The sequence below is a fragment of the Phytophthora sojae genome (genome assembly GCF_000149755.1).
Source record: "Phytophthora sojae unplaced genomic scaffold PHYSOscaffold_3, whole genome shotgun sequence".
NCBI classification, from domain to species: domain Eukaryota; phylum Oomycota; class Peronosporomycetes; order Peronosporales; family Peronosporaceae; genus Phytophthora; species Phytophthora sojae.
This window is the reverse complement of record NW_009258117.1, coordinates 94001-115677: the sequence shown is the minus strand read 5'-3', so window position 1 is coordinate 115677 and position 21677 is coordinate 94001. Positions and strand designations below refer to the sequence as shown.

Genomic DNA, 21677 nt, shown 5'->3' with positions numbered 1-21677 from the left:
CGAGAAGATAATGTAATGTAATGTATTACGTTTTCGCGTTGCCACACTATGCTGTCGCTAGGCTCAGCTTTGCTAGTCGACGGCATAAGGTGGTGTCCGCGTACGTCGGGTCCTTCTTCGCCGGCAGTGCGGCGACAATTGCCCTCTCGAGGGCTTTCCATTTAGGTTTCTCTTGTGCAAGCAGCAGAAGTTGGTCCAGGTCACGGCGGGTCTCGAGGCGATAGGCGTATCCGCTCGAGATAAGGTCCGCATCGAGCACAGTCGGTAGGGTCGTGCGTGGGCGTCCACGCCAGGTTCCCTTGGACGACGAGTCGAAGTAGGCGGCCATCTGGGTGTACGCTGGGATTTCGGGCCGGCGCAGGATGTGGCCGAACAGACGCCATCGTGCTGCTGTGATTCTGTGGCGGAGCGGGCGTTCCTGACAGATTTCGTAGAGCGTGGCGTTAGAGATTCGCTGAGGGTAGCGAATGTTTAGTACGCTACGTAGTTGTCGGCGGTGGAAGCTTTCGAGCCCGCTCAGCTCGGACGGCGTCAGTGCCTGTTGTACAGCAGAACAGGAAGCACATAGCAGTTATACAGCCGGACTCTGGTGGCGTCACTGACGTACTGGGGCCGGATCCATATTGTCCAGGGCCGACGTAGTGCGCCTGCTGCGAGTATTTTGCGTCGTGTCAGATCTTCTGAGTCGCCGAGTAGACTGCCAAGCTTCTGTGTGGAGCGCTATGCCTCTTCTGTCGCCCGAGCGTGTCGGGAGTAGCCCGACGAGCCTGTACATCGCTGAATCATGGTTAGTTCTGTCTTGGTTGCATTCATCTGGAGGGACCAGCGTGTGAACACTGCTGGTGCTTCGGCTTGGATGCGCTGGACCAGCTCGGTATCGCGGCAGACAAAGTCTGCATCATCAGCATAGACGATCATTTGGTCGAGTAGGGTCCGATTCACTCCGAGGTGGGATGCGAGGTCGCGTAACGCAGCTTCCAGGTAGATGACGAACAGGACCGGTGAAAGCGCATCGCCCTGCGGCGTTCCGATGTTGCTATCGAAGCTGTGTTGTGCCTTGGACCCGGAGCGCAGAGAGAGCTTGATGTCGGCGAGCAAAACCTTGATCAATCGGACCTCGTCGTCGTGTAAGAATGTCTGGAGTACTTCTACAAGCTTGACGCGGTTGATTGTGTCGAACGCGCGCGAGAGGTCGATGCCGAGGACATGTATGGTTTCACGATAGCGTTGCACGCGGGCACGGGGCCATTTGTGTGCCCACACGGCGTCAGCAGTGCTTCTGTGTTTGCGGAATCCGCTTTGATTGGGGGACAGGAATGTGTCCACCGCAGCGGATATCCGTGCGAGTACGACGAGAGATAAGGCCTTGCGAATGCTGCTTAACAGCACGATGGGGCGGAGACTGGAACATACACCTCGGGGCTTGTTGGGCTTGGGCAGGCACACGAGTGTTCCTTCGCCAAGTGCGAGGGGGGTGCCTTGCTCGAAGCTGCAGTTGACGAGGTCTGCGAAGAGAGGCGCGAGGACTGAAGCCCCGTACTTAAGTTCTGCTGGGAGCTCATTTGGCCCAGCGGCGCGTCCGTTGTTGAGGCGCCGAAAGGCTGCTTCGACTTCTGTTGCTGTAACAGGACGGGTTGGAGATCGCGGTTCACGATCCGGAACAGGATGTGGCCGCCCCGGGTCATAAAACAGCGTTCGGAAGTGATCGGTGATCATCTTGTTAGTAGTTTGTTGCCGCAGGATATTCTTACCTTCTTGGTCGTGGAGTAACAGCGGTTGGGGTCGATGGGGGCTAATGTCTCGAACTGCTGCATACATTCGTGCCGAGTCGCTCAGATTTTCGATGCGTGTAATCCGCTCGCCCAGTTTGCGAGATGCGATGGCTCGGCATCGCGCTCGGATTTGATGGAGAATCTTGTTGCGGGCGGCTCGGAGCTCGATCGTGTTAGCGGCGCAGTCGTTGTAGATTCGAAGCTGAAGCGCCCGCTGGGCCTCAGAGAGCAGCTGAAGTTCATCGTCGTGATGTCGTACGTGGCGGTGGTTAGGACCTGCGAATCCTACAGTCCCCTCGGCTGCTTCTCGGATTCGATCAAGCGTGTCTGTCCAGCGCTGGAGAACGGTGCTGCCTTGTGCTGTTGACTGTGAAAGCGCTGCCTGAAGCGCGTTCGTGTAGTCGTCTCGTGCTGTGTCGTCGTAGATGAGATGATCTCGTGCTAACTTGAGTGCTGGATCTGGCTTGACCGTGCTGTAGCGGAGACGGTGAGTGGCCGCGTTCAGGATGAAGTCGGCGTTGACGAGCTTGTGGTCCGACGCCGTCAACGTTCCACCTCAGGATCGCGCGTCCATGCAGAGCCGTCGGCAGTTCTGAGGGCATAGGATAAAGTCGATCTGGTTGTAAATACAGTGATTCGTCCGGCGCTGACTCCATGTTGTTTTGTGGCGGGCTCGCTTTTGAAAACCTGTGTTAGTGGCAAAGAGAAGGTGAGTAGAACAGAAGTCAGCTAGTGCGTGGCCGTTTCGGTTGCGTATGCCTCGTGCATGTGGTCCCATGAATGCCTCTCCGTTGATCTGTTGTCCGAGCTTGGCGTTGAAGTCGCCAGTCACGAACGCGATGTTGCGCCTTGGTAGTTGGTCAAGTGTGTCGCTGAGATCAGCGTAGAATCGATCTACTTCGGCGAGAGGCCGACCGCTGTGGGGAGCATACGCCGTGACGATGTTCACGGGGCCTGCGTGGGGGAGTAAGAGCTGAACGACGCCGATTCGATCGCAGTGTGCCCAATAGCAGTGTAAGTAGGGGTGGACGCGGGGGGAGATGGCAAAGCCGATCCCGTGGCGCTCCTGTACGGCTGGTAGTGTGAGTAGCGTGTAGTCTCCGATACGTTTCTTGTCGAGGGTGCAGATGCGTGTTTCTTGGATGCCGAGAACGTCGATGCGGTAGCGCCGGAGGTCCTGGGGGAGCGTGTCCTGCTGCTTGCGGGTCGAACCTAACGACTGGACATTAAACGAACCTATCCTTAAACGGTTAGTTTGATGCGCGCGGCGAGGAGAGCGCGATAAGAGGGTGGGGGGGTGTAGTTGTCGCTAGTGCTGCCGGCTTGGGGGCGAAGGAAAGACCCACTAGGGACGTACAGATGCCCGAGAGCACCTGCCGGAAGCGCGTAGCTAGCATCATGCTGGCCACGTGTTCCGGGGGGGGGGGGGCGTCACCCCAACCCCAACCAAAAATCGAGAAGATAATTATCCAAAAATGAAATCCTGCTGCTCACTCTCGAGCTATTCGTGCTCTGCTTTGGTAAGACTTTAAGCATCGGTGATGTATTTTTCGGGCAACGCTAACTCACATGTCAGCCAGCTGGAAAGCTCTCAGGTTCAGGATCATTGTGGCTTCTTCGTGAGCTTCTTGGATGATTTTCGTGAGGTGGCCCCGAAAGGAAGGGATACTCATTTAAGGATAAATATGTACAATTATGCACTGAATTCAGATACAAGGTCAGCCAATTATGTAGTCGGCCAGCCTTCGGCGCACTTTGCCAAAGTTCGCGGTTAATTTGAGTTGGCTCGACTCTTAGGACAGATGACCCTAAAGAATCTGATGATTGGCTGATGGAATATGAAAGTCCTATCCCATCAGCCAATCATCTTTGGCTGACGATCCTAGGTTCTGACCTGAAAATGGTCGGAAGCCCACACTGTAGCTACCACGGTCTCGACTCACGATGGACAAGCTGCCCGACATCCAGCAGCAGCTCTCGCGCATAGCAGCCGACGTCGCCGAGCACTCGCAGCTCGACAGTGTTGCGCCCTCTCCTGCAGCAGAGATGACCCCCGTCCTCATCCACATTGAGCAGCTTCTAGACGAGATCCGCGCTTCCACTCGCGCAATTGTCGCGAAAGCCTCACGACAGGGACGTCCCGAGCCGCGACCAACTAAACGACGACGGACCGACGATTTCCGCGTAAAACTCGAGTCGGAGGATGTGGTTGACTACGAGTCCGAGACCGAGACGGAGGATGAAGCAGCTGCCGATCAAACTGGAGATGCAGAAGAAATGGACGAAGGAGAAAAAGAAGAAGGAGAAGAAGAAGAAGGAGAAGAAGAAGAAGAACACGATGATGATGACGATACCGGTGATGCTGGAGGCCTGGCCGGCTCTAAGTTGCAGGAGGGAAAAAGTGAGGAGCATGGCGATGAGTTTGAGGAAAAACCTCATAAGCGGATGCTGGACCCTGAGGCGGCTGCTGCGCTGGAGAAGCAGCTCAGGAAGAGCGTGAAGAGTTATCTTGCTATCACAAGAAAAGTTGCTGACGTAGACGAGAAGACGGATTTAAATCGAGCTGAACAAGTCATGGCTATCGTTGGTCGCTGGAGTGGTGCGTCAATGATCCAACTTTTGAAGCTCCTCAGAGGAGGCGGCGTTCCAAGTGTAGAAGTTGCCACTGATTTTTGTGACGCTACAGTGCTGCTGCCGTCTACAATCGCAGTCCATCGTTCACAACAAGGTATGAACCAGAAATGGTTTTCCCTTACGATGAAGAGGATCCAGCAAATTTCTGCCTTGGCGAAAGCCAATTGTGATATTCCCAAGTGTTTGTCGGACGCGAAGTTGGATGTCACGCGAGAGCGCCTTCAAGAGCACTCGACTAACACCAAAACAGATTTTCTTCGCCAGATGGAGGTGTACATTGAACGAATGAAGTCTCAAGACGGTGTGTTGGAGCCTGATCGGGTTGAAAAGCGTGTGGGGAAGCTTGCAAGTTTGTTTCACCATGACTTTAAGCTGTGCTCTAAGCGTAAGACGCCTCCGCGGACTGAGGAGAACTGGAGACGTTTTGCTCAAATTGGTGAAGTACTGGCGGAATGGATCCTCGTGGGTGAGCGAGCAACATCAGGACCGAACCTACCGGCGCATTTAGAAAGCTTCGAGAGACAGTTACGCGGCTTTGCGAAAAAGAATCCTGGTCGGGTTCCCGCTTCACTACTCCAGTAAGTACCTACTTGATGCGGAATGAAGGGTTCGTCGATCTCAATTGACTAACGGCAGTGATCCGTGCATGTATTCAGAGCTTCTGCACTACTGAAAAAGTTTGCTCAAACCAAAACACGACGAAAGCGTGCAGCAGGCAAATCTACTACTTCAAGTAAAAAGGATGTCAGTAATCATTGAAATCTTCGACCGTAGAGCGTTCAATTTTTTTTCTCGACCAGGTGCCTGTTACTAAATGTAAGAATGAAAAAAAAACTTATCAAAATAAGTATCTACTACGAGTATGTGTTTCGTGGTGTTTCCCAAAAATAGCGCTCCGCACTGGAAGTAGCAGAGGTAAGTGCCGACTCACGGATCGGCCAAGCTGCTCACGAGATGACATGGTTCGTCCAGAGCAGGTCGGTGCTTCACATAATGATGACTATGTCAATCTTTCGTCTCGGGCTTTCACCTTCTGGTGGGTAGTCATCTTGGCCGTCCACCTGCTGACGTTTGCGTACAATGCGAGCTGCGCCAAGTTCTACTGGGACTTTGACGCAGCTTTCCTGAGTTACGTACTGGAGCCATACTCGATTGGAATGCCCCGAGAAAACTTTCGCACCATCGCGTACGTGCACGCGGCACTAGCTTCGGTCCACGGGCTTTGCGTTCTACATCAACTCGTCTGCTCATTTCGGCAGCAGACAGTATCATTCACACTAAAGCCCCAGCCATCAAGCAAAAGCAGCAAGGGGGTTGCGATGATCATCCGACAATCCTCAAATTATCCAGTAGAACTGAGTCGAGACCGAACTGCAAGCCTCGCAACGCGAAGCCTCATAAAGGCGTACATGAAAATTGCGGATCGTCGCGGACTTTTCGGTGTGAATGGGAGGTACTTCCACGGCATCCTCATCTTCCGCGAATTTCTGGAAACTGCTCTCCAAACTGTTCAAGCTGTACGAATGAGCAAGCATCTACCACGTCCAGAGCTCAATCACTTTTACGTGGGACTATTGGTTGTGAATTGCTGGTCCTCAGTTATAATCTACTCGCGTTGGTTTTGGCACGACGAAGCACGCCGTCGATTTGCATTGGTCGTCTGTGACTGCGTACTGGACATGATGACCACTGTGTGTGTGGCTGCGATAGTTGTGATACGCTACGTCAACCAGTACAACGTTGAGTTGGCTGGCTTCAATTTTGAAGCCCTTGCGGATGATGACTGGATGGCTCAAATGCTCAACGAGGCTCAAATAGTTTTGGTCGTGTCGTGGTCAGACTTGGCGATGCGAATAGTCTTCTCCTTTGGACTTATTCTCACTACAGCAAATATGAAAGACTTGCTTCGACGGTCGTCCGTAAACAAACGTCAGGTTCACGCAAGGCGCGCTGTCGAGCAACAACTACTCAATGTAAGATTGACTACAGCGGGAATACGTCATATCAATTGGAATACACAACTGCTGAAGAAAACATTTACTGCCAGGAATACGAAAGGATACATCAAAACTAAGCCGAGGTGGGTTCACGCGGTGGATCTGGTATTTCTGATCTGGGGCGCTGTTGTGATTGCCTTTCACGTACACGCTAACACGAAACCACCGTTACCCGGATGTATACCGAAAGTTCACCCCATGGCCGGAGCTCTACCATCTTGTTTTGCCGTGGATTTTAATTGTCACACGATGAACCTATCGGGCTCACAAAATGATGTACGCTTGGAATGGGGGAAATTTGACCGTGTGGCGGTGGTGAAACTGCGCATTTTGCACTGTCAAGCGTTTGAGATGCCGCCCTCGCTCCAAGATTTCTACCTGCTGCAAGAGATTCGAGTCTATAACTCGACAATCAATAACTGGACGGGGGATGCTGCTCTTACCAACACTCATCACCCAAGGCTGACGACGTTGTCCGTGGTGCGAACGGGCATGGCCGCTGGCTTGCTTCCTTCAGGCTTGCAGTCATCGGATTTTCCGTCAAGCCTGTTGGATATATACTTCTGCGAGACAAACATTCGAGAGGTTCCTGATGATATCGACACTAAATGGCATATCGGCTCGAACGTTTATATCGAGAACAGCCAGCTGAGTGCAGTGCCACCAGCTCTAATTCGATTGCAGTTGTACTACCTCGTCTTGGCAGGGAACCCTATTTCTGAGGTTCCCTCCGAGCTCTTCGAGGGCACTGGTATGCTGTACCTCATGTTAGCACGGACCAACATTAGTTCACTGCCAAGGACTCTTCCTTTTCCGACCCCGAGTCCACCTTTTATCGATGTCAGCTATACGAATATCGCCTCGTTTTGGTCTTGGATTGATCCGCTCGTGGAATCGATGCTAGAGTTTGGTTCGCCGATGATACTCGCTAGTAGCTCCACGTACTGTTCCGACCTAGAGAAGATTATGAGTGGAGCTTCAGATGCTTTCAGTGCCCCATTTGAAGCCGATCTCTCTCCACTTCTCATGGATCCTTCGCAACACAACTGGGGTTTCCTCAGCCAAGCAGTAGACTGCTCACCACCAGTATTTCCTACGGTGTTTCCTCTTGGTGACTGGGATAAAATGTATAGCCTCGAGTGAGCACTGGATAGTGTACAGCAGGTTAAAAAAAGTGAAGTTGACGAATTTTATGGGTAGAATCCTTGGTGCAGTGCACTATTGGCAGTTTTTCGTGTTTTGGAGCAATTTTCGAGTAGCTTTACCGACGTTCCTCTGCTAAGCTGTACAGCTAATATTTCCGTTCTACAAACGAGCTGATGAATGTTGCGTCTAAACAAGCGTTTGCTGGTGTTGCAAGAAAGTATTTACGGTGTTTTTTACATGTGTCACAAATAGCACTACAAACCAACAATTTGCTTTTCCTTGTAAGGAGCCCTGATGAACACGTTGCACCAAGTCGAGCAGGACCTTTCACGCGTTGCAGCCCGGGTTCAGCTCGAGCTGCAGTCTCCTCGAGCCGCTGGCAGTTCTCGTGATTGTGCAGCGTCGTTGGTGCGCATTGAGCAATTGCTGGACCAAATTGGCAATTCCGCTCGAGCTCTCGCTGCTACAGTTCCTCCTGGTCCACCGTCAGGCTCTGAAACTGAGACAGAAGAGGAAGGAGAAGTCGATGACACGACACGTATTACTACTGGGAGAAAGCGCGCTAGAGAAGACGAGGGAGCGGAGCAGCCCCAGCAGCTCCCAACTCGAGTGGACCGCGCAGTTACTGATGAGCCGGAAATCCATCTTCAACACATAACACAACTGTATTTGGAGTGTGCGAATGCGGCTGACAGCTTGGGGCAGTGGGAGGAGCGGCAGGTCGTCCGCAATCCACTAAACAAGTTGCTCAACCTGGGCACTAGAACGATCGGGGGAATGCTAAAGTTCTTGGTGCGCGGAGGGGTCCCTACGCATGAAGTTGCCGAATGGTTCTGTGAAGCCACAGCTAGATCGTCACATGCTGCAGAAGAGCGCTAGCCAGAAGTGGTTGACGTCTGCAACTGACAATCTCGGGCAGATAATAGCGTTCGCACAAAACAAACCCGGCTTGCCAGCAGCTCTGACGGATCCTCGGCTGGCATCGGCTCGAATCGCGCTGCTACAGGAGCGAGATCGTCACGGGACAGAGTATCTGCTTAAGATGAAAGAACTCGTACTGCAGGTCGAGGCGCACCAGGGTCCGCAAGATGTCATCGAGGACATTGACCAGTTAGCTTGCTATTTCATGCGGGACTTTAGATTAAAAATGCGGCTCGAAGAGATCGGTGCTGCCCCAAGGAGTGATGAGGAATGGAAAATGTTCTTGGAGTGTGCCAGCGCGCTGGAGGAGTGGACATGGAAGGCGTGTAAAATCTCGCCGCGGCCAAAGTTACCTGCGCATTTGTTGTGGCTCGAGAGAAAACACGGGGCGTTTGCAAAAGGGAACCCCGATCGAGTGTCGCCTGCATTGCAGAAGTGCGTTGACAGGTCTTCTTCTTTTTTACTTATTGAAAGTGATGTGGCTCTTATAATGTGAATTGAATCTTTGTGGCAGGGCCTCCGCAAGAATAACCACATTAGTTGGCGTTAATAAGAAGCAGAAGTGCTCGAAGTAAACTGGCAAGTGTGCTTTCAAGGAAATCAACTGTCCTTTGCTTTTCAATGTGGGGCAAGGGGCCGCTGAACGTAAGCATTTTCTCGACAAACTATCAGACCAAAGTAGATAAGCTGATACACGAACGAATATTGATGAGAAATGTCCAAACAGAACTGATGGACATGTTTTTCATGTTGGAACGAGATGTCATTATACATGTATGATGCTGGATCGCAATCGACAGACTCGTGACGAAGCAGTTTGCGCTTCAACGTTTGTTCCGGAGCTTGCGTACGACGGACGACACCTCGCGGCAGCGTTGAAAAAGTGCACTGAGTGTTGTCTGCTTTGATCACCAACGCTTGGTGTGATCCGTCCTGTCACAGAAGAATCGCACAGGACATTCCTCCGACACATGTATTTAATAAAATAGGGCGCATCATCACGGGCCAAGTTCATGGTCGCGCAAAGCTTACCGACAGACTCACCAGCTACATCACCGACGGTGATTCACCGTACAGCGTTTTCATCGCCAGCAACGGTAGATATCCACGGAAATCCTAAGCTGTCGGTCGTCCAGCCTGACTTCAACTTCCCCATCCGGGTTCACGCGGAGTTCAGAAACGCAAACCCATGTTTTTTTCTGTTCGTCCGTGGCCGCAGAAAGGAAGGGCGCAACGACAATTTGTATGGAAGTCATAGATACATATGGGTTGCGATCTGCAACGTCTTCCAGGCTTTGGCTTTGCGAGCAGGCAAACCGCCTCTACCATCCATGTGACGCTCTCCCCTTTTGCACCGGTCTCTGCCTCCCCCGATGGTGAAGATCACTTCAGTTCCGAAATCTCCACCTCGAGGCTCAATCCTTGAGGTCCCCACTCCTCCAGCGTCATGCGTCTCCCACGCTTTAACTGCTGGGCCGGAGCGTTGCTGGCCCTCAGCGCCGCCAGCTTCGGTGCCAACGCCCAACTGTACGACGCCATCGTCGTGGGTAGCGGACCCGGCGGTCTCGTGGCTGCTGAGTATCTGTCCCGCGACTCGAGTGTGTCCGTGCTCATCCTGGAAGCTGGCCCCAAGTCTCTAGCTGCCACGGGGGGAACCGACTCCCCCAATTACGCTCAAGGCCGCGGACTCACCAAGTTCGACATCCCGGGCGAGTATGACGGCACCACGTACAACTCGGCGAACGAGCAGTACCGCGTCGACTGGATCAGCGACGCCTACATGTGGCTCGGCAAGCTCGTGGGCGGGTGCTCGTCCATCAACGCCGCGCTCTACTTCCGCCCGCCTGACTCGTACGTGACCAACATGCAGTGGCCCTTCTCGGCGGCGCAGATGGTCGCCAAGATGGACGAGAACGAGAAGCTCCACGGCCACACGGACAAGCCGTCCCCCAACGGAGTCTGGTACACCCAAGAGGGCTACTCGATCGTGTCCAAGGCGCTGCTGGCTAGAGGATACGCTGAACGCATCCTCAACGACGCAGCGGCGAGGAACAGCAAGAGCAAGACGTTCGGCCATGCCCCCTTCACCTTCAAGAACGGCAAGCGTGACACCCCTGCGAACGCCTTCTGGGCCCCTATGAGCACGCGCAGCAACGTGAAGATGCTGACTGGAGCCAAGGTGGACTACATCCTACGTGCCGCTGGAGGGAAAGCTACGGGAGTCGTCTACAACGGAGGAACTCAGGCGACTCTGTCAGCTCGGGGAGCTGTGATCATGGCAGCCGGAGCGTTGAGCACGCCCAAGGTGCTGATTCAGAGCGGCATCGGGCCGTCCTCTCAGCTGAGTATGCTCAACGGACGCAATGGCTTCGCTGGCGTCTCCCAAGCTGCTGGCTGGGTGGTGAACGCCAATGTCGGCCGCAATCTCTTCGACACCAACGTCGTGTTTGCCTCCTTCGCGCACTCGCAGATGAGCTCCTTCCAGTACAAATCCAAACCTAGCTGGGCCATCGACCAGTACATGAACCAAGGCTTCACGGGCCCCTTCTCAAGCTCCGGACCGACCCTCATCAGCTACGAGAACTACGACGTCCAAGGTCGCATGTACGAGTTCCAGTCCACCGCTCTGACCACTGGCTTTGGCGAGTTCGCCAGCCGCACCAACGCGTTCACGCTGGCCCTGTACGTGAACAACCCCGAGTCAAGGACGGCCTCGGGCTTCGACGCTAACGGCAACTGGAAGGCCTTCAACGAAGGCTGGCCGTACTTCAGAACCAACCGAGACCTGGCCGCGATGCAGTCGTATGCGCAGCGCACCGTCAGCGCCATGGTGGCTCAGGGCGCCACGTTCCTCTCGGCTGGATCGGACGACGCGTCGGTCGCCAACTGGGTGGCGGCCAACCGCGGCTACATCACGCACCACTTTGGCGGCAGTTGCTTCGCGTCCAAGAACGCGGCCGACAGCACTCGCTGTGCCGATGAGAAGCTGCGCGTCATTGGGATGAACAACGTGTTTGTGGCCGATGCTAGCGCTATGCGCGACGGCACGGTCAATCCCTACGGCTTCATCATGTACATCGGGCGTGAAGCTGCCGACCAGGTCAAGAGCTACATCGCTGCGAACAACGGCGGGTCCGGCGCCACCTGCTCCAGCGCCGAGAACAACGTCAACTACCAAGGTAACGACGTCGGCAGCCAGCAGAGCGCATCGGCTAGCGGCTGCTGCTCCATCTGCGCTGCCAACTCGAACTGCAAGGCGTACACGTGGACAAACTACAACGGCGGCACCTGCTGGCTGAAGAGCGCAAAGGGGGGTGCAGTGAGTCAGAGCGGAGCTGTATCGGCTACGCTTGGTGGGAGCGCAACATCGTCCTGCTCTACCGTTGAGGAGAACACCAACTACGGTGGAGCAGACATTGGCAACGCTCTGAGCGGTTCGGCTGAGGGTTGCTGCGCCATTTGCAAGGGCAGGACGGGATGCAATGCGTACACGTGGACGAACTACAACTCTGGAACGTGCTGGCTGAAGAGCTCGAAGGGCACCGCCACGGCGCAGACCGGAGCGCGATCGGCTCAGATTTCTTCATCCTCGTCCACTTGCACGTTGGTCAACAACGTCGACTACGCCAACAACGACATCGGCAGCGCCCCCAGCTCGACGGCCTCGGGCTGCTGCGCTATTTGCCGGGCGAAGACAGGATGCAAGGTCTTCACGTGGACGAACTACAACGGAGGCACGTGCTGGCTCAAGTCTGCTCAGGGCGCGACTTCTACGAGTGCTGGTGCCGTGTCGGGATCCATTTGAGCTATCTTACTCAGCAGGTTCTCACTGTGCATACAAAATACAATGCAAATAAAGACTTGATTCATGTGTATCAAAGTTCCCTGGACATGTACAGTATACTACTTCATGTGTCTACTTGAGGGCGCTGTTGGAGTCTTCAAGTTCAATGGGGTAAAATGGTACTGCGTATGGAAGCTCGCAGTTGACTGTGTGAAGAATGACACCGCGGTTGGCTTCAGACGCATTCATCAGCGTCACAGAGTAGTTTGATGAAGGTAGAACACTAAAGCTGGTGGCCGTACCACCCGCGAGGCTTTCCAGATCGGAGCAGTAGGGTGATCCGCCCATCAGCAAGGAACGTGTCGAGTCCAGCTTCCTCTCGACGAGCGGGTCGATCCACGACCAAGAGAACGAAACGTTGGTGTTGGTTATGTAAATGAAGGAAAGCGTCGGCGACAGATTCGTGACGTTCTGCGGTAGTTCGCCTATCAATGTGCTGCCGATGCCCAGATAGAGCATATCGGCGACCTCGAAGATCTCAGGTGGCAGTTCTGAAATGGGGTTCCCTGTCAGCGCCAAGTAGTACGGATCCAGTCGTGTCAGTGCTAACGGCACGCTCGTAAGTTGGCTGTATTCGATGTAAATCATCGTCCCGATCATCCACGTTGAGTCCAGATCATCAGGCAATTCCCGTAAATTGGTGTAGCACAGCTCGATATCGTACAGTTTAGTTGGGAAGTCGTACGAGTGAAGCCCGGCCGGTAGAAGCCCATCCGTCATATTGACGCGAATCATGAATAGGAAGCCAAGATCTGGGTGGTGGCTGTTGGTGATCGCTGCAGACTCCTCCCAACTCGCAATGGTCGAATTGTACACCTTGATGCCACTTAACCGGTGAAACTCACCTATCATATCGGGCACTTCGATTGCAGGGCAGTGACGCATGACCAACGTGACTACGCTGGATCTGTCGAATTCATTCCACTTGGCCTCCACCTCATCCATGCTATCGCCGATCTCGAGCTGATCGCAGTCGAGCACTGCCAGGTAACATGCTGGCTCTGTCACAGCCCATGGGTGCACTTGCAGAGTGCATTGCGGTAGCTCAGCCTGCAACGATGCATCAATGTGCAGACCGAGCACCACCACGCCCCAAACTCCAAACAGCAAGTGAGCTAAATGTAGCGTGATGCGACCGCCGCGCGACTGCACTCCTGTCTCGGCGTATCTACCGGCGCCAACTTTAACGGGTTTGTCGTGCTGATGCGCTTCAATGATACCATCAAGGGTAGGTCCATTTGCTTCAGTGCGCCTGGGTTTGTCGGGTATTCGGACGCTGTCAGCAGTACACGCAATACGCCGTTTACTTCCGCTTGGTGCTCGGCGCAGAAGCTCCTTCAAGCTGGTAGTGGTAGATATCAACCCAAACGAAAACACAGTTCGGCTGATCAAATCCGACCATGAAGACACCAAGACAATCTGGAACTCGTTCAAGACACGCGCGGACCACTGCTCGTCGTACCATTTCTCCATGTCGAAACCAGTGATTTCGGGGTTGTAGTGACCCACGTAGCTCAAGACGACGATCAGCGGGACGCCCATGCAGGACACCAGGTCGAGAATGCAGTCGCATACCAGACACGCAAACCGCCTGCGCGGCTCATTTTTCTTGAACAGCAGCGAGCAGATAAACACCGACGACCAGCAGTTGAGCACAAGCAAAAACAGGTAAAACCGATTGAGTAGCAAGCGAGGGAGATACCAACTCATCCGATACGCTTGTTGCGTCTGAAAACCTGTCTCAATAAGCTCCCGGATGACGAGAATTGCATGGAAGTTTCCTCCATTCACGCCTAGAACGCCCTTGCGACCCCATACCTTCGAGTATACTCGCTGGGTTTGGAGCTTGGCCGACATCAGTCGAGAAGCGTTCTTATCGTCTGCGTTCAACTCCCCCGCCTTCTTGGACGATCCCATTCTATTGGTACTTGTAATCGAGGCGTCAGAACCATCCGGAAGCCGCCATGGAGAGAACGCCAACTACTCGACCCAACAATCATCAGCAAGATGCACACGCCATGCAGAGCGGCCATCGAGGCGTTGACGTTGGCGATGGCGTGGTCACCATGCCGATTCCGAAGTACCCGAATGTCATGTACATGTACGTGTCCTTCAGCGCGTAGTAGAACATCGCATAGGCAGTGTTGTACCCGAACGTAATCAGGTGCACGGCGAGGATGATAAGCCACCACAGTGCAAGGCCCCAGGTCGACATACTGCGACGAACTTTTCAACGGCATCACTTTTCCGGGCATCGTCCACGCTGTTCGATTTCTGAAGGTCGTGCGTGAGGCGAGGCACTTGTGGGCGGACTTTGCCTAAAAGTAGCGAAGTTGAGCAGCACCAAACTTAGTATCAATAATACTGAACTTACATTTACAGCAAGCCTCACTTCTTATCAGCAGCATTTGTAGAATGAGAAAATGGATAAACGAACCTATCGGATACGCTCAGATCTTGATGACCAAATGGCTACTTCATATCAGTACTTGGCACTGTAATTTCTTTCGCATTATTTTTTTTCCTTCGCCCTTTTCCTCGTTTGCATGACTGCACTCGAAGCTCCGCATTCCACAACCGTGGCAACAATAACAAATGGGCACACCAAGTTAGCTGACTGGGGGGTTGCAAAAGAAACTGATACCAATCACCCAATGGGGCAGTATAGATGGAACTCTATCTGGGAACTTCTTCCAGAGCTGCGTCGCGGCTCGAAGTATCGACCTCAGTTGTTTTGGGGCCTTCGAGGACACGGGAATGTTTCCGATCCAGTCTCCAGGCTCCTCTGCCGCCTCTGTGAAAAAATACCCAATGCTTCTCTGATCGCTCGGGCAGGCCTAGTTGTCAATAGCGCCTGTACACGCTAATGCCCTGTACTAGTTTATCACCAAGCTCCTTGATAGCCTGATGCAGAGGTTGTCCAGCCAGTATGTTCTTCTTCTGGACAAGCTTGGCGAATCCTCGCATCTTCGCTAGAGTGTCGTCCATGTGCACTTCGGCGTACTTCTCGGGCTTCACTAAACTGGACCGCGGCTCAGCGCTCGAGAGGGCCGCGGACGTGCCTGACACCATGTCCGCCAGCTCCAGAATCCTCTCGAGATCATTCACCACCTCCATGAGAACTTGACGGAGATTCGGCCGCTCACCTGCGGGCCGCCAGTCGCCACCGCGAGTCTCTCGGATGCCTCGTCCAGCCGACCGCCGTTCGCCATGAGCGCCACCAACTGGCTCGTCTCAGCGCGGCACTTGTCCATGGCGATGGGGGCCTTGCTGTGCTTCACGCCTGAGGCTGACTCTGCTAATGCTCCTGTACCCCCGTGGCCTGTACGAAGCTCTGCAGTGCTGTGGGTAGATCGTCCTCCTTGGGCTTCGCTTTAAGCCCACGCGTCGATTGGTGCTCCTGCGGCTCCGATTCAGGTTCGTAACCTCCCGTCTCTGTCTCTTCTTGGAGGTCGACGACCTCGTTGGTCTGCACTGAAGCTGGAGATCGTGGAGCTGCAGTGGCGATCTGGGGTCTCGACTGGGCCAGCACCTGGACTAGAGCCGGCTGCAGCTGCGTCTCTAGGCGCTCGATTTCATCGCCGAGAGCTGCGAGTCGATCCGCGACGTCTTGGGAGCTTGGCGTCGAGATGCTCGTAAGTGGCGTTTTGTATTTTGGTGATGACCAATTTTTGGCTCGAGGTCATGCTTATAGTCCCTTTTTGGTACATGGCTACATCAGATTCAACTTGGACTCAGCGGCTCAGCCTGAGTTGGCAGCATGTCCGAGAAGCTCAAGGTGCCCGCCGCTGCTCCGCAGTATGTGGACCTGTCGCGGCTCAGCTTCGCCATTTGGTGGTCGGTCCTGTTGGCTGTGCACTTGGTGATCTGCGGATACAACGCGTCCTTCGCGCTGTTCTATCGAGAGCTCCAGAATACCTACCTGTACGCGTGCCTCGACTACTCAGGGATCGGAATGCCGGCTGAAGACCACCAAGTCATTTCCCTCGTGAATGCCGCGATGGCCGCGGTGCATGGCGCCTGTGTCCTGCTGATGGTTGCTGGGTCGGTCTGGCGTCGAGAGCTAGTCTTCTCACCCTGGAGGAAAGACAAGAATCGGGCCTACAGAGTCAGCAAACTCGACTCAAGATCAAACTCCAATAAGCCGGCGCTGCCAAGGTCCAGATTGGTGAGACTTTACTCGTATGTGCTAGGCCAACGGGGTTTGGTCGGCGTAAATGGAAGCAACTTCCACTCGATTCTCGTCGCTCGCGAGCTGGTGGAGATGGCGCTGCAGACTGTTCAAGCCTACCGCATGAGTTGGCTGCTGCCCCGGATGCTGCTGAACCGCTTCTATCTGGCGCTAATTGTGCTCAACTGCTGGTCTTCCGTGCTGGTCTACACACTGCTGTTCAAGCGGAGCGAGGCCCGCAAGCGCTTTGCCTATCTCATGTGTGACTGCACTCTGAACGTTGTTTCGTGCATTGGGGTGCCGCTGATTGTGGTGCTCAGCTACATCGGTGAATACGACTGGGAACTCACAGGCTTTCCTCTGGTGAAATGGTATGACGACGAGTGGTCTGCTCGTGTGCTGAATGAGTTCCAAATGGTGCTTGTGGTGTCGTGGATGGACTTGGCCAGTCGAACGATTTTCTCGATCGGCGTAATTTCTACGACTAACAGTCTGAAAGACCTCTTACGCAAATCGTCTGGTGCCAGTTTGCGACGAATTGCGTGTGACGCTGAAGTCGTTAAAACCCCTGACAAGGAAGGGCGTGTTGATTCGAAAGCACGGTCAGGTACCGGTTCCCGCCTCCAGTCCATAAAGCCCAATAACCTGCAATCGCGGGCAAGGCGCGGTCTATCGCACTTCGTCTATGCTGTCTTCGCGTTGTGGGGGTTGGTGATAATTGCGCTACACTTGCAAGCTTCCGTCCAACCTGAACAACCACAATGCGTCTTGCAAGTGCACCCCTGGGCCGTTTCGAATCCAGCGTGCTACCTGGCCGTTCTAGATTGCCACCGGCTTGGCATCTCTGGCAAGAAAGAAGAAGTGGAGGCCAAGTGGAACGAATTCGACCGATCCACAGTCGTCACTTTGGTCATTCGTCACTGCCCAGCGCTAGAAGTTCCCGACTCAATTGGCGACTTCCACATCACGACCGGCGTCAAGGTCTACAACTCGACTATCAACGACTGGGGCGTCTCTGCCGCCCTCACCAACACGAACCACCCGGAGCTGATTTGGTTTTACTTGGTCCGTGTCAACTTAACCGACGGTATATTGCCTGCGGGAGCCTTGTCCACCGACTTTCCGGGCAAATTGTACGACCTCGAGTTTACCTATACGAATATTCGAGAGCTGCCAGATGACCTGGACTCGAGTTGGCTGATTGGAACGACGGTTTACTTTGAGTACAGCGAGCTCACAAGCATTCCGCCTTCGCTCATGCGATTGGATCCGTACAGCATCTCGTTTGTCGGTAGTCCTATTGCTCAACTTCCACCAGAGATTTTCGAGGTCGCGGATATGGTGTACATGTACATGGCGGGGATACCAATCCAGGAGCTACCTCGCAATGTGGCGAATATCTCGCCACAACTGGGGTATATCTACATGGTAAACACGAACATCTCTTTCTTTTGGTCATGGGCTGACCCACTCGTGGAGAGATTAGCGGAAATCATCATTGCTGGATCTCCATACTGCACCGAGCTCGAAAAGATTAAGAGTGGAGAAGCGTCGGGGTTTAGCTCTCCATCGTCGCCTGAGTATTCGAGGATTTTGATGGATCCGTCCGAAGCAAACCTGGATATCATTTCTCAGGTCATTTTCTGCGATGAGCAGCCTTTGCTAACCGTCTACCCGATCGACTTTGAGGATAGCGTTAGTTCCCTTGCATAAATCCATAGATTTTGACGATCAATCGACTGTGCTTTATGATCGCCAATATTTTTTTCATGGAAGGCTTCGTCTTTGCTGTCTTAAGAACGAACTCTCCTGGTGCAAGCTAATAGTATATCACGCAGGAACAGTCGGACACGGTGGAAAAGAAGTGGAACACGGACACCATTGCCATGTCCAAGGATCGAGGGGTGACCAGACAATTGGTGGTGCTCATGGAGAGTGACGGCCTGTTTGTTCCGGGATACACTGGCGAGACTGGCGGAGGCTATTGATAATGGACTGCGATCGAGTGGGCCGATTTCTATCAGACTTCTGGCTCAGGTCGTCGCTGAATTGGGGGAAATCCTGGCGATGGCGGACACCGAATCGGGGCACCTCCTGCACTCTCAAGCGCTGAGATGCGCTCTAGCAGGTTTAAGCTGAAGAAGTTCGCGGAAGGCCATGCAGACGACGTGATGATGAAGATGCACACGTTGGTGCACGGCTTTCGGAGGCGGAAGAAGCCCTTCGACTTGGATCGTGCAGTCAAGAAGCTTGCTGGCAAGCTACAACAAGATATTACCCAGTACAGGCGATGTCAAGAACTGGGACTGTCGGACCGATCAAAAAAGCGATGGGCAGTGTTTAAAGAAGTCGCAGGGACACTGGGCAAGTGGATTGGGCGCACCACTGTGGCAGAGAAACCTCCCAAGTGGTTGATGAAGATGTATAATATATAGCCGTCAAGAGGCTAAAGGATAAGTTTCCTGATAGGTTTGTTCAAAGTTCTAAGAAGGCTAGATCGACATTTTACGTTCGTAATTCACTTGGCGGCCTTCATTTGGAGCACATTTCGCTGATTTCCGAGTAACTTGTACTGTTCTCGGATTTTCAAGAACACGAACTTGTGAGCTCGCGCGCTGCATCAACTCCAGACTGAAGACGTTGCATGCTGGGATAACTTTCACGTCCATGAATAACGTACTAGAAGCACTTTGAAAAATGTAATTGCTTATGTTAGATGGTGCTCAAACTCTCTATAAGCTTGGCTAGGTTCGCGTATGTTTGTCGATGCCCAAAGCGATGCCTGGGCTTAGTTCCTAGGTCACAAATAAGCCTTTGGCGCAAATACTCGGAAATCATCTAGGCGTACTCGAAACCAAGAAGCACCCCATTGAAAAAAGTCCCAATATAGGCGGCAAGTTCCGTGCATAGATACCAATAATGCTAGGCAAGTGCGCTAATACTATCCTCGAAGTCGATCGGGTAGACGGTTAGCAAAGGCTGCTCATCGCAGAAAATGACCTGAGAAATGATATCCAGGTTTGCTTCGGACGGATCCATCAAAATCCTCGAATACTCAGGCGACGATGGAGAGCTAAACCCCGACGCTTCTCCACTCTTAATCTTTTCGAGCTCGGTGCAGTATGGAGATCCAGCAATGATGATTCTCGCTAATCTCTCCACGAGTGGGTCAGCCCATGACCAAAAGAAAGAGATGTTCGTGTTTACCATGTAGATATACCCCAGTTGTGGCGAGATATTCGCCACATTGCGAGGTAGCTCCTGGATTGGTATCCCCGCCATGTACATGTACACCATATCCGCGACCTCGAAAATCTCTGGTGGAAGTTGAGCAATAGGACTACCGACAAACGAGATGCTGTACGGATCCAATCGCATGAGCGAAGGCGGAATGCTTGTGAGCTCGCTGTACTCGAAGTAAACCGTCGTTCCAATCAGCCAACTCGAGTCCAGGTCATCTGGCAGCTCTCGAATATTCGTATAGGTAAACTCGAGGTCGTACAATTTGCCCGGAAAGTCGGTGGACAAGGCTCCCGCAGGCAATATACCGTCGGTTAAGTTGACACGGACCAAGTAAAACCAAATCAGCTCCGGGTGGTTCGTGTTGGTGAGGGCGGCAGAGACGCCCCAGTCGTTGATAGTCGAGTTGTAGACCTTGACGCCGGTCGTGATGTGGAAGTCGCCAATTGAGTCGGGAACTTCTAGCGCTGGGCAGTGACGAATGACCAAAGTGACGACTGTGGATCGGTCGAATTCGTTCCACTTGGCCTCCACTTCTTCTTTCTTGCCAGAGATGCCAAGCCGGTGGCAATCTAGAACGGCCAGGTAGCACGCTGGATTCGAAACAGCCCAGGGGTGCACTTGCAAGACGCATTGTGGCAGTTTGGGCTGGACTGAAGCGTGTACATGCAGAGCAATTATCACCAGTCCCCACAACGCGAACAGTCCATAAACGAAGTGCAATGTTCTGTGCTCCGCACTCGCACGCCATGTTTTACCCTTGGAGAACTTGCGCGCATCCATCATTCCCGTCAATGGCTTTGGGACAACATCGAGACTTTTGCTACTAAATACTTCGACTTCGGTGGCTTCAGACCCAACGACTGGTCCAACTCGTCTCAGATTGTTACCAGGTGCCTTGCGTAAGAGGTCCTTAAGATTGCTGGTCGTAAAGAACACGCCTATCGAGAAGATCGATCGACTAGCCAAGTCCCTCCACGAAACCACCAGCACCATTTGGAACTCGTTGAGCACACGGGCAGACCACTCGTCATCATACCATTTCTCTAGTAGAAACCCGCCGTGTTCCCAGTCGTATTCTCCCAAATAGCTCAACACCACAATCAGCGGCACCCCGATGCAGGACACGACATTGAGAGCGCAGTCGCACATGAGATAGGTAAATCGCTTGTAGGCCTCATTGCGCTTGAACAGCAGCGAATAGACAAGTACCGACGACCAGCAATTCAGCACAATCAGCGTCAGGTAGAAACGATTCAGCAGCATACGCGGTAGTAAGCAGCTCATTCTGTATGCTTGAATCGTTTGGAGTGTCGTCTCCACGAGCTCGCGAGCGATAAGAATCGTGTGGAAGTTCGTTCCTTCAACTCCGACCAAACCTCGTCGGCCTAACACCTGCGAGTACATCCGGGACAATCGAGGTTTCACTTCTGCTGCTGCTGGATGTTTGGCCTTCAATCTTGAGGCTTTGTCATTCAAAAACAGCTTGCTTGATTCGAGGTCCTGGACTTTGTTGTTTCTCCAAGGAGAGAAAACTAACTCACGACGCCACAGTGACCCGCCAACCATCAGCAGTATACATCCGCAATGTACGGCAGCCAAGGCAGCATTTACCAGAGAGATTACTTGATGATACTGCGCTGGCATTCCGATTCCTGAGTAATCGAGGCACAGGTACAAGTACGTATTGTGCAGTTCTCGGTAAAAGAGCGCGAACGACGCATTGTATCCGCAAGTTACTGCGTGCACAACCAGCAAGATCGACCACCATAGCGCGAAGCTCCATCGCGACAGGTCCACATAGTGCGAAAAGGTTCCAGAAATCTTTATCTTCCCAGACATATTGTCCACTGGTCGACACCTTCGCTTGCACCAGAGCACTCAGTCCATTCTTATATATCATCAGAATTGCAACCGTTTCTCTATCCATGAGGATAAGGATCGATACTTCT

The 21677-nt window shown here is 53.2% G+C and overlaps 9 protein-coding genes across 9 annotated transcripts; 5 read left to right on the top strand and 4 right to left on the bottom strand.

Moving 5' to 3' along the window:
- Positions 1-13: 13 nt before the first annotated feature.
- PHYSODRAFT_285230 (hypothetical protein) lies at positions 14-581 on the bottom strand (the record flags this gene model as incomplete). The annotated part of the gene is given in 2 exon segments (XM_009523515.1): positions 14-244; positions 255-581. Coding segments are annotated over 2 exon segments (237 nt in total), but the record flags the coding sequence as incomplete, so codon positions are not given.
- A 3135-nt stretch (positions 582-3716) lies between these two features.
- Positions 3717-4988, top strand: PHYSODRAFT_297762 (hypothetical protein; the record flags this gene model as incomplete). Its single annotated transcript, XM_009523514.1, has 1 exon — positions 3717-4988. One exon carries the CDS (start codon positions 3717-3719, stop codon positions 4986-4988), a length of 1272 nt encoding a protein of 423 aa, XP_009521809.1.
- A 377-nt stretch (positions 4989-5365) lies between these two features.
- On the top strand, positions 5366-7546 carry PHYSODRAFT_491480 (hypothetical protein; the record flags this gene model as incomplete). Its single annotated transcript, XM_009523513.1, has 2 exons — positions 5366-6358; positions 6437-7546. The coding sequence occupies 2 exons, from the start codon at positions 5366-5368 to the stop codon at positions 7544-7546; spliced, it is 2103 nt and encodes a 700-aa protein (XP_009521808.1).
- A 2371-nt stretch (positions 7547-9917) lies between these two features.
- PHYSODRAFT_557002 (hypothetical protein) lies at positions 9918-12275 on the top strand (the record flags this gene model as incomplete). Its single annotated transcript, XM_009523512.1, has 1 exon — positions 9918-12275. The coding sequence occupies one exon, from the start codon at positions 9918-9920 to the stop codon at positions 12273-12275; it is 2358 nt and encodes a 785-aa protein (XP_009521807.1).
- Positions 12276-12386: 111 nt separating this feature from the next.
- Positions 12387-14529, bottom strand: PHYSODRAFT_297758 (hypothetical protein; the record flags this gene model as incomplete). Its single annotated transcript, XM_009523511.1, has 2 exons — positions 12387-14294; positions 14380-14529. The coding sequence occupies 2 exons, from the start codon at positions 14527-14529 to the stop codon at positions 12387-12389; spliced, it is 2058 nt and encodes a 685-aa protein (XP_009521806.1).
- A 629-nt stretch (positions 14530-15158) lies between these two features.
- On the bottom strand, positions 15159-15568 carry PHYSODRAFT_297757 (hypothetical protein; the record flags this gene model as incomplete). The annotated part of the gene is made up of 2 exons (XM_009523510.1): positions 15159-15425; positions 15461-15568. The coding sequence occupies 2 exons, from the start codon at positions 15566-15568 to the stop codon at positions 15159-15161; spliced, it is 375 nt and encodes a 124-aa protein (XP_009521805.1).
- A 506-nt stretch (positions 15569-16074) lies between these two features.
- On the top strand, positions 16075-18473 carry PHYSODRAFT_297756 (hypothetical protein; the record flags this gene model as incomplete). Its single annotated transcript, XM_009523509.1, has 2 exons — positions 16075-18180; positions 18312-18473. The coding sequence occupies 2 exons, from the start codon at positions 16075-16077 to the stop codon at positions 18471-18473; spliced, it is 2268 nt and encodes a 755-aa protein (XP_009521804.1).
- Positions 18474-18599: 126 nt separating this feature from the next.
- PHYSODRAFT_327408 (hypothetical protein) lies at positions 18600-18920 on the top strand (the record flags this gene model as incomplete). The annotated part of the gene is made up of 1 exon (XM_009523508.1): positions 18600-18920. One exon carries the CDS (start codon positions 18600-18602, stop codon positions 18918-18920), a length of 321 nt encoding a protein of 106 aa, XP_009521803.1.
- A 487-nt stretch (positions 18921-19407) lies between these two features.
- PHYSODRAFT_297755 (hypothetical protein) lies at positions 19408-21567 on the bottom strand (the record flags this gene model as incomplete). The annotated part of the gene is made up of 1 exon (XM_009523507.1): positions 19408-21567. The coding sequence occupies one exon, from the start codon at positions 21565-21567 to the stop codon at positions 19408-19410; it is 2160 nt and encodes a 719-aa protein (XP_009521802.1).
- Positions 21568-21677: the final 110 nt, after the last annotated feature.